This window comes from Ictalurus furcatus, chromosome 25 (genome assembly GCF_023375685.1).
Source record: "Ictalurus furcatus strain D&B chromosome 25, Billie_1.0, whole genome shotgun sequence".
Taxonomy (NCBI): Eukaryota; Metazoa; Chordata; class Actinopteri; order Siluriformes; family Ictaluridae; genus Ictalurus; species Ictalurus furcatus.
In genome coordinates this window covers 20,956,276-20,968,298 of record NC_071279.1, presented here as the reverse complement: position 1 = coordinate 20,968,298, position 12,023 = coordinate 20,956,276, and the positions used below count along the sequence as shown (strand labels likewise).

Genomic DNA, 12,023 nt, shown 5'->3' with positions numbered 1-12,023 from the left:
ACGTTAATAAGAGAAAAAAAACACAGCATGTTACTGAGAAAGCACAGAGAAGTATAAACAGCGTTACTCTGACTGTTACAAAGCGCTGACAATGGAGACTCCTTCCTCACACGTTAAAGAAACTTACATCTGTTAAATTCATGGTTCAATAATTTTACATTTCAATAAACCAATGAAAGTTTTCTGGTTTCCTGTCCAGTGTGGGTGAGTTTGTGCCGACAGGAGAAGAACCTGATGTGGTCTTCTGTGTTGTAGATCCTCCTCAGAGTCCTGTGTGTTGTGCATGCTGAGAGGCTTTTTTGCTCAAGACATGTTCCTAATAAAGTGGACAGTGAATGTATGTTGGAATTACAAAAAGGTTAGTGCAGCTTTAAAGCCTGTTTCTGAATGGCTGCTTTAATGATTAAACTTGGATTAAACTTGGTGTTCAGTCTAGCAGATTCGTCATGATCTTCACTTCCTGAGCCCCACCCCACCTCTCTCTCTCGCTCTCTCTCTCTCGGACCCCGATCGTGTTGTGTTAGTGTATTAGTCAGTAAACAGTAAGATGAGTAAAACAGAGGAGAACTCGTCAGTAAAAAGCGGAGATGAGGAACAGGACTGGGAAGCGGCCAAAGTCTTCTTCAACAACCTGAAGAGTAAGAAGCCCAGACCTGTGCGTATATTCACTTCCTCACTCTCACCCGGTGTGTGTGTGTGTGTGTGTGTGTGTGTGTTACAGAGAGGAAGCGAAAAAAACCAAAAACACCGCGGTGTCATTAATACTGTAATCATCTGACACTGTTTACACTCTTTATCTCATTTTAATGATTTAGTTTTTAATAAACTCTCCTGTGTGGTTCCGCTGGCTCCTGAACTGTTCTTCTCCTCACTTCCGGTTTGTGCACTTCAGATAAAATCTGCTGGAAATTCTGAACAAATTCACTTTCAGGAGCTGAAAATCCAAACTCTTACAAATACACTTTTATACAGGAAAAAGTGATAAAGTCCGACAGATCAGTACACTTCAATTATATATAACCAGGAAATACCGAGGACATGACACACCCACCCACCCACACACACACACACACACACACACACACACACACACACACACACACACACACCCCCCCCTCCGTTATATAACTGCTTCTTCTTCTTCTTCTTCCTATTAACATTAATAATAGTTTATTATGTTATTTACATTTATTCAGCGCAAAAACGGTGCACGTTAACATAAAAACACAAACCAGGAACAAGGGAAAGTGTATAAAATAAATAACCAGATTCAATAAAAAAGCGAATACAACAGAGCATTATATATAAATATAAACAAGATGACTATCAAAATAACATAAGCAATAAAAAGGTAAATTAGTGAATAAATTATACAGAATAAGCAGGAAAGGATAATGAGTATGTCACGTTATTTACGTAATGGAGGTTTGGACGGATACAAGTGCAGTAAAAGACTTTTATTTATGAGCAACAGGCAGACAAATCCGAATCATGATACAGAAGCGTGGTCAAAACTGGCAATGGGTCAGGTGATCTACAAACAGGCATTCAGAACGATAAACGAGAAACAAAGTCAATAAACATGAAATGAGAACGAGAACAAGGAACAACCACTTGGGAAGGAGAATACACTCAATACTACACAATGTGCTAAGAGACACGAGGAGTTTAAATGACAAACATAATCATGGGATAAACACTGGACAGCTGAAAACACTGATGACACACATTCGGGGAAACAGCCAATGACAAAACAGGGGCGGAGACAGAACATAACCATAACAAATCACGTGTCCAAAGTAAACAAAGTCAATGTCATTGAAGAACCAAAAGCGTGCGTTTGTAAAGAACTCTCGCAACGAGCTTGGGCTTCGGTTTTCCGAGCACGCTGCAATACTGCAGCTCTGGCTCAAGGGGAAATCGTGACAGAGTATAAGAACACAAAAAGAACATAAAATAAAAAAATTATTAACAATCTGTATAGCAGAAAGTGCTAAAATGTGATATAAAAGTGAGTCAGGGATTAACCATGAAGGAACAGCGTACGTTATCAGATTGGATTAAAAAGCAGCGACTGAAGCAGTGGATGTTATACTGAGGGCGAGACTGTCCCAGGGTTTTGGGACTCTGACTACAAAGCAGGAGTCACCTTTAATCACCAGATGGGACACTGGAGCAGAACCAGTCTTGATGACCTGAGGCCTGTTTAAGGAAGCGAGTTGAGTTACAGAGTAGGTTAGAGTTGACGAAACCAGATTAATCTAATCCGGGTTAATTAAGATGAACAGGTTTCATGACTCTGGTTTTATCCCTGAATCAGTGTTTACTCAGCGAGCGCGAGCACATAAACACCAGATGTGTGCAGCAAACAGCCGATAGCGTTCAACATGGAATAAAGCAGGTGTGTGTACTTCCGATCGAAGAGAAAAAACTATTCTGTAGAAATACGAGGAATTTAAATCTAACCGCAAACATCACACCGTTTCAGCTGGCAAGGCTCGGGGACATTACTGTGTAAATGTGTAAGTTTACTTTGTAGGCTCCCAATGAGAATAAACGGATTGAAAACTTCTAACCCAAACATATTTCATTACTTTAATATACACGTCAATTTTTACAAATTAAATATTAATAAATAAATATCAATTTGTGAAAATATATTAGGATAGGGTTAGGGTTAGGACAGGAATAATATAACCACATGAAATGTTCCACTCGCAAAGAACTGAAGAACAACACATACACTAAGAGCTCCACAGGGTTCTCCACACACAGTGAAGCCTTCACTACAAACACTAAAGAGTTAACTTTGATGTGTCAGATTTATGCTGATGGTCCATTTTGGGTTTGTGATCTCTTACAAAGAAAAAACCCTCTCTGGAGCAGGTTAGCTGTGGCGTGCAAGTTACCATGGAGATAAAACCCGCTAAAAACCAATCCACCAGAGTTTACTCAAACTAAACCCACAGTTACCCTGATCTCCACCGAAACCAGTTTCGTGAAACAGGCCTCTGAGAGCATGGAGTTAAAAACCCACTAACGTACTCCGGAGCAGGAACACGTAACGCTCTATATATTATTAAAATAAATATAAAATATATTGTGAAGCCGGTGTAAGGAGGCTGTCACAGGGCTGATATGAGCTGAGCAACAGACCGAGTGTTGAAGCAGCAGAACAGAGAGTTACTGTAACTACAGGGAACACAAACATGAAGGACTTTCTCTGTGTCCAAAAATATACTTCATTTAATTCTAATCTCATCATTAATAACCTGATCACTGTTTAAACTGAAACATATCCGGAAGTGAGAAGTTAATTCCATTCGGTTTTATTTGTATAGAGCTTTTAACAATGGACATTAGCACAAAGAAGCTTTACAGAAATCTGGATATAAAATTTTTATTTATATATATCCTAATGAGCAAACCAGAGACCAGGTGTTCATCACATGATTAAACACTGCACTCTGATTAAACATCTGCAACTGGTTCCTTTATCTGTGGATCTTATTATCTGTTATTATCAGTGTTTATACCCTTATAGTATGTGTGTGTGTGTGTGTGTTCCCCAGCCGAAGCCGAGCACTGCAATTACGATCGCCGTTTCGTCTCGGACTTTGTTCAACATGGTGGAGGAGAGGAAGATCTACGAGCAGGAAGGACTGGAGAAGTACGTCAACTACAACCAACAAAACGAGAACCAACCACTCAAACCCGGAGCTGCCTTCCCCTTTGTCAAGGTCACTGTGTGTGTGTGTGTGTGTGTGTGTGTGTATGTGTGTTGTGTGTGTGTGGGTATGTATATATGTGTGTGTGTGTGTGTGTGTGTGTGTGTGTGCTCCTGTTCCACCATTGTTTCCAACACATACTCAAGTCTAACACAGTATACAATTCTTTTAAAAATCCTGTTAACTCACCAAATCACTGCTGGAGCTGCAGCAATGCATTCTGGGTAGAAATGTGCTTTTGAAATCCACAGCAGTGTCAACTCAGTCTCTTATTTAATATAAATAGGGACAAGCACTGCTCTTATTTGTTTTGTTTTGAATTCCATGTATTTTTGTTTCTGTTCTGGTCCTGTGATTGCTGTGTTATCTGATTGTGTTCACCTGTACAGTTTTAGCTCATTGATCAGTTCGTCTGAGTACACCCAGCTGAGTCTTTGTCCAGTCTTCTTGTGTATTTATTGTTTCAAGCCTTATTTACCAGTTTCAGTTGTGTGTGTAGTGTTTCCTGGTTTTGTCCCTCGCATGTTTCCCGTTTTTGTGATTATGGCTTGTTCTGGTGTGTTGCTGTCTGTCCGTGTTCTGACCCCCACTACCAACCTTTTCAGTGATTTTGGGACTCGCCGTAATAAATCACATGCTGAGTTTTGGTAATTGCATGCTTGCCATAACTCACTGCTCATGTAGTAGTAATATTTTTCTTCTTCTTCTTAATTTGTATGATTATTTATTTATTTATTTATTTATTTATTTATTGTGCCTGCAGGCGTTGATGACGGTGAACGCTCGTCTCAGGGAGCTGTACCCCGACAGTGAGGAGCTGTTTGATATCGTGTTAATGACTAATAACCACGCCCAGGTGGGGGTGCGGCTAATCAACACCATCAATCACTACGGTACAGGATGACATCATCAATATTATAATAACATTAATTACTACAGTTATAACAGGTTATATTTCCTAAATGTCCGTCTGTGCACTATTCCCTGCATAATGCTATAAAACTATTTCAGGTTTCCATTCAGCATTATTATATATTATATTATGAATGTGAATGTGTGGTGAGTGTATTTTATGAAATAGCTACAATGTAATGTGTGTGTGTGTGTTTGAACAGACCTGCTGATTGAGAGGTTTTGCATGACGGGCGGTAAGAGTCCAGTCGGTTACCTGAAGGCATACATGACAAACCTGTATCTGTCTAAAGACTCGGAGAAAGTGAAGGAGGCCATCGAGGAGGGTGAGGACCTGAGACACTGATCTATAATTAATCACACACCCAATCACACACCCAATCACACAATCAATCACGTAATCAATCACACACTCAATCACACCCAATCACACAATCAATCACGTAATCAATCACACACTCAATCACACACCCAATCACACAATCAATCACGTAATCAATCACACACTCAATCACACACCCAATCACACAATCAATCACGTAATCAATCACACACTCAATCACACACCCAATCACATAATCAATCATGTAATCAATCACACACCCAATCACATAATCAATCATACACATCTATGTGAATGGACATTCCTGTAATTCCCTAAAGGTTCCCTCAGTCCTGGGATGAATCTGCTGCCTGATACTCGTTTGATAGATAAGTTGTCCATGCTCCTCAGTTGGTGTAATCTCACCAGTTGCTCATACAGTTTCACATCTGTAGAATATTTGTAGAATTCTGAAGTGAATGCTGAGGACTTAACATCTTTGCTGTCTGGATCCAGAGCTTCAGCTTGTATGGTTGTTTATCAAACTGGACTTTTATGAAGGAAATGAGAAACACTGTTTAGTCGTTACTGGTTGGAATACATGGACTTCTGTTTTCCATTGCGAGGGTCCGTTTGGTCAAAGATTGACCATCACATTCTTGCTATGTGACTGGAACTGCACCTGACCCCCATCTCACAGTCCACAGGATGGCTCCATTGAGGCTGAGTCTGGCCAGGTAATGTGAGTGTCCACGTCACCAGATGCTCCCGTGTGGACACCATTCCCATCATCCTGGTCCTTAGTATTTTTTGTACCATTCTTGGGAGTGTTTAGGATTGTGCTTTGTCTGATCGCTCAGACAAAATATGTGGAAACTTGATCCTCACACCCATATGTGATCCTTCTCCAAACTTTTGCCAGAAAGTGTATAGAATGTCTCTGTATGCTGTAGCAGTACAGTTTCCCTTCAGTGGAACTAAGAGGCACCCAAACACTGTTCCAGCATGATGACGCCCCTGTGCACAAAGCGAGCTTCATGAAGACGTGGTGTGTGAAGGTTGGAAGAAGGTAGAAGAACTCGAGTGTCCTACACAGAGCCCTGACCTCAACCCCACTGAACACCTTTGGGATGAACTGGAACTGGAGTCTCCTCACATCAACATCAGCGCCTGACCTCAACCTCACTAACGCTCTTGTAGCTGAATGATCACAAATTCCCATGGCCTCACCCCAAAATCTAGTGGAACGCCTTTGCAGAAGAGTGGAGCTCATTATAACAGCACAAGGGGAATAAATCTGGAATGGGATGTTCAACAAGCACACATGGGTGTGATGGTCAGGGGTGCACATACTTTTGGCTGTATAGTGCGTCTGCTCTATTCTTTTACAGGTGAAGAATTACTTCCATCTAAATGTCCAGTATTTATGTCTAAGTCTATCTGTCCATAAGGCATCGCAGCAGCCACGCTGTTTACTCCGGATAAGAAGATCGAGTTGAGTGAATCTCAGCTCAGAGTAGCGTTTGATGGCGATGCCGTGCTTTTCTCAGACGAGTCAGAGATCATCGTGAAACAACAAGGACTCGATGAGTTCTTTGAGCATGAGAAGGCAAACGTGAACACACCACTTGCTCAGGTTTGATTAGAATTATAAACTTCATAATCTTCTTGATTAAGCAGATATCATCATCTGTACACCATCTTATTGACTTGGACAGTTATGACAGTAAAGTTACTGCATTGTTCCACAGGGTCCTCTGAAGTGTTTCCTGGAAGCGTTGGGGAAACTGCAGAGGAAGTTCTACGCTAAGAACGAGCGGATGAACTGCCCGATCCGTACGTTCCTAGTGACGGCGCGCAGTGCGGCGAGTTCGGGAGCACGAGTTTTAAAAACTCTGCGCAGCTGGGGACTGGAGATCGATGAGGCACTGTTCCTCGCTGGAGCTCCCAAAGGTCCTCTCCTGGAGAAGATCAAACCACACATCTTCTTCGACGATCAGATGTTCCACATCGAGGGAGCCACGGAGACCGGCACCATCTCTGCACATGTGCCTTATGGGATTGGACAGAAATATCACAAAGGAAAACTGATCGAGCAGCCGGAAAAACAGAAATGAGAGGGTGAGAATGCTGAGTTTCAGGATCAGAGGGGTACAGTCTGATACTCAGTTACACCATGATGTTTAAAAATCTGATCTTTTATTTGAACAGAAATCTGATTAATCTGAGTTTAGGAGAGGAAAACCTCTGAGTGTTACACAAACACTCTCCTGAGATTAAACAGTTCTGAATGGTTAAGGTTAGAGTAAGGGGTGGAGTTAGGATGTGGGAGGAGTTAGGGTGAGGAGCTTTACTTATGTTTACTTACATTTTATCTCCTTGATATTAAACACATACACATATATATACATTAAACACATAGACACATATATATACACACACACACACACACAGTGGAATTTGGTTTTATCAGGTGGGAGTGCGGTTATGGTGAGGGGTGTGTTTATCATGCGAGGGTGGTTCAGATATGGGTGGGGTTAAGTCAAGGGGTGTGGTTAGGATGGAGGTGGAGTTAGGATGTTATATATATTTATATATACAGCTGTCTGCCTCACAGGAAAAACATCAGAGGTGTTTTCTAATGTAATCTTAACAATTTGGATATTGACAATAACTAAGTGTTGGTTAATTTGGTTTAATAAAACGTTTAATATCGCTGCCTGCGCTCTAATGCTGAAAATATTTAAACAGGTTTATTTTATTTGACAGTTTCTGTGATTATTATGGTCTGTATTTTTGAGGTTGAGGTTCTCAGTTCTGTTTACTCGCTATGATAGTTTATAAGGTAATAAAAGTGGATTTTTATGAAATAATATGGTATATTTATAGGCAGTATATGGGGTCTCCTCTGTAGTGTTTTATAAGTGGCAGCTGCAGTTTTTAGTTCAATAGGAAATATTTATACACGGTATAACAGAAACCTTTTGGATTTATATTTGATAATAATTACAAAGGTTAGTGCACTTATCTGAAAATTTTACTTTAAATAATTTTGACTGTTTTTACAAAAGGAACCTAAAAGTGATGCTGTTTAGAATATATATATATATATATATATATATATATATATATATATATTTTTTTTTTAGTGTAGATGAGTAGTGTTGTTATTGTTGTTGTTGTTGTTGTTGTTGTTTTAATCAGAGAAACGTTGTTGGGAACAGGATGGATAAAACCTACAGCACCTCTCAGATGTTCTCCACACGGTAGATTCTTTATAAAAACAGTGTTGAATGATGGAGGATTTTAATCTTAATCTCAGAGTTCCCTCTAATCACAAACCCTCTCTCTCCGCACAATAATCTGTTAATTGTCTCATTACAGAAAGTCTGTGTGAGAGTGTGTGTGAGAGTGTGTGTGTGAGAGTGAGTGTGTGTGTGTGTGTGTGAGTGTGAGAGTGTGTGTGTGTGTGTGAGAGTGAGTGTGTGAGAATGTGTGTGTGTGTGTGAGAGAGAGAGAGTGTGTGTGTGTGAGAGAGAGAGTGTGTGTGTGTGATTGAACAGTAAATCAGAAGTGAAGAAGTTTTACACTCAGCATCTCAGCAGATTTTCTAAATGAAAACTTTATTCTATCTTTATTTAGAACTGAATGTAGAACTAATTCATTGAAAACTAATTTTATGGTGGAATTTGTTAAATTATTTACATTAAAATGTTGGAAATACACAGACATCGACTTTAAAGTGAGTTTAACAGGATTGTAAATGTTTTAAAGAATATAAGTAGTCTAAATGAAAACATATTTTAGAGGTAATGAGGTGTGTGAACATCTGACTGGTGCTGTGTTTGTAATGTGTATGTTATATACTCTATTAGTTTATAGACACAGTAAAGTTATACACTATACAGCAGTACAGTGTTGTTGTTGTTCCCCCCACACTTTTTCCGATTTGAAGTGTTGTGTTATTACACATGTTAATGTAATATTTAAGCTTACTGAGTTTATGAAACACTAAGGTCCAGGCTGATAAGGTGATTTTATTAACTTTACTGTAATGATTTTACATATTAAAAAAAAAAGAAAATTAATTTTTCCTACATGTACTTTATCATGTGAGTTTGTCAACTGGATGCTGTAGAAAACACACACACACACACACACACACACACACACACACACACTCACACTCCTGTATGCGCTTTTAAATAAAGGATTTGGGAGAAAATAGCTGCCTGTTTGCTGTAATCTCACTCATTACACTCATCACACTCATCACACTCATCACACTCATTATACTCATCACACTCATTATACTTATTACACTCATTATACTTATTACACTAGGTCTAGATTTTAATCTTTCAATCTTTTCATTTCTGAGACCTGGTGGTCAGTAATATATTGCTGAGCCCATAATTGTTTCTATATGTCCTGGATTAACAGCACTGGTTGGCTCTACAGCCAGATGTTCAGGTATAGTTAAATTGGTCATCTTTGACAGATACTTTATACACAATATAATAATATATACTGTCTCTTATGTTTAACACAAAGTGTTGATAGTTTGAAGTCAATGGGACAACGGAGGTCACACAAATACGTGGTGACAAGTTTCACACAGAAACTCTAAAACAATTTGATAGATTTGCAGGTATAAAAGGCATTCGCTTTAATTTGGTAGCAACTAATTATAATTAACAGTTACATCGTCCTCTAACACTACAGTTTCCTGAGACATGATGTCTGCCACTGTAAAACGATCCAATACTTTTAACACAGCTCTATAAACCACAAACAAATCAACTGCAATAAATCTTATTCATACATAGTACCACAGAGCTGAAACTATGAACCAGGCCTGGAAGGAACCACCTGCCACACAACTAGTAACTGACCAAACCTGCAATCTTTTGGTGTATTCCTTTGTGTTGATAAACAAAAGGCTAATTTCAGTCTCAGTTAGTCTCACATGGGGCAGCAATTATGTAGTGATTTTTACTGGTCACATGTCACTTAAGGTGTGTGTATGAGTGTGTCACATGACCCCTCCCTCCTTTTACCTTGGAGAACCAGGTAAGGAATTTCACATTAACAGTATGAGAACAATCCAAAAGGACTGTAAATTAGAATGAATGTAAATGGAGGTTTCCAGCTGATTTATCCGAAGGATTTGCGAGATTGTGGATAACTAGTAGAGCCTCTGATCATCAACACAAGGAAGACACAGTTGTAATTAAATGAATTTTATTAACACTGAGACATGCAAGAGTAAATATCACAACTATTAAAAGATATTAATAAATGAATATGTACTGCTAACGAATAATAAACTAATGAATAAACAAAAGATGCCAAAGTCACACATAAAAATTATACATGAAGTGAAGACAGAAAGGATAAATGCAATGGAAGAGAATTATATGGTCGCAAACATCTTATGGGGAAAGCACTTAAAGGCTCTGGCAAGTGATAAATAAATGCTTATTTATCATTAAATAAATAATCTTACTATTATTTGTTATGAGCTGACCCCAGAGAAATGTTCCACACAGTCGGGTGAGCAGTCTGGTGGCAGAGACGCCGTCCACTGGTGTTGTGTTCCAATAGTTGTTGCCACGCTGGGCTGGAGAATACTGAACTCCTATTGCTCCAGGAAGATCCTTAGAGTCTGGACCATGCAGTCGGTTCAAATGAAGAAGTCGTCACAGCATCCTTTGCAGGTGGGGCTGTGTTACTGAGGACCTGTGTGGGTCAGACAATATCTGCCGATGCGGGGATCCTTACAGTCTGGAACATGCAGCTGAAGGTACCTTGAAGAGAAGGTTTTACTCACAAAAATGCCTAACCTTTATCGTACCGTTGCCTCTCTCTTGTCAGGATGGTTGTTTTTGTTAATGAATTCTACCTCACGGGCCGAAGACTCAGAATGTGGTGTTTATGTTAATGTCTCTTTCCTCACCAGGTTATAAACAGAGAAAGGATGTGCCAATCGGGGAGATACCTTTATCCAGTGGTAGTTTGGCAGTTAAGGCTCTGGGTTACTGATCAGAAGGTCGGGGGTTCAAGCCCCAGCACTGCCAAGCTGCCACTGCTGGGCCCTTGAGCAAGGCCCTTAACCCTCTCTGCTCCAGGGGCGCTGTATCATGGCTGACCCTGTGCTCTGATCCCAACATGCTGGGGTATGCAAAGAAAAGAATTTCACTGTGCGTATGTATGTGTGACCAATAAAGACTCCTTATCATTGATCCCTTTCTGCTAAGAAGGAGACTGTAATCTGGCACCTTTCCATTCCAGCAACGTGATTGGCTATTGCCAGAAGTGGCCGCAGTGTGGAACTCATTTGCATAGCATAAAGTACAGATTTGGAGAAGTGTCTTTAAAGTGTTGCCTATGCATTATTTCTTTTCCAAACCTGTTTCAAAATATTATAGGCATTGTGCTGAACACGTTGAGTCCAAACAGGATAAGAAATGGTGTTTATGTGGTAATAAGTGTCATGATGTAGAGGCGGAGACTGATGCAATTGCAGGATAAGCAGTTTTATTTACTAAAGTCCAGCAAACAAATCCAATCCGTAAGGCAAGTTCAAAGTCAAAGCAGGCAAAAAGGTCAGGCAGTCAGCAAACAGTATATCAAAGGAGAACCAGAATACCAAAAACAGAATAGCAAAACAGGAGTAAAGGCTTGGTAATGACAGGACACAAGTGAAACTGAACAATTACTTCACAGAGTGAGTGAAATAGAAAGTCCTTAAATACTGTGGCTGTGATCCGGCTGTGGATAGGATGCAGGTGTACGTGATTAGATTGAAGGTAAGAGTGTTCTGGGAATTGTGGTCCATGGTGGCCATGTTTGTAGGCCGCAGTGCAGGATGGGAAATGTAGTCTCTAGTTCTCATCTTTCTAGTATTTCCCTGACAATAGGTCAGCTCATATAAACTGTTGTGTCAACAATCATTTTCCATTCACATCATCTGTTCTTTACATGAATGTGAATTGGACGTGTCACAGTTTATGTCAAATTTAAGGATTCCAAACATATGTATGAATGGATTGGGATGA

General features: G+C 39.8%; 1 protein-coding gene across 1 annotated transcript; it reads left to right on the top strand.

The window, feature by feature from the left end:
- Positions 1-440: 440 nt before the first annotated feature.
- On the top strand, positions 441-7,949 carry nt5c1bb (5'-nucleotidase, cytosolic IB b). The gene is made up of 6 exons (XM_053614180.1): positions 441-655; positions 3,573-3,740; positions 4,492-4,621; positions 4,844-4,966; positions 6,414-6,598; positions 6,714-7,949. The coding sequence occupies exons 1-6, from the start codon at positions 548-550 to the stop codon at positions 7,077-7,079; spliced, it is 1,080 nt and encodes a 359-aa protein (XP_053470155.1). The 5' UTR covers positions 441-547; the 3' UTR covers positions 7,080-7,949.
- The last annotated feature ends 4,074 nt before the right edge of the window (positions 7,950-12,023 follow it).

What these genes read in the sequence shown, in the direction of transcription:
- nt5c1bb (XM_053614180.1), top strand. Translation starts at nt 548, where the DNA reads ATGAGTAAAACAGAGGAGAACTCGTCAGTAAAAAGCGGAGATGAGGAA. An exon ending in AGAGTAAGAAGCCCAGACCT is followed by an intron (nt 656 to 3,572) that starts GTGCGTATATTC and finishes TGTGTTCCCCAG; the next exon opens with CCGAAGCCGAGCACTGCAAT. An exon ending in CTGCCTTCCCCTTTGTCAAG is followed by an intron (nt 3,741 to 4,491) that starts GTCACTGTGTGT and finishes TTGTGCCTGCAG; the next exon opens with GCGTTGATGACGGTGAACGC.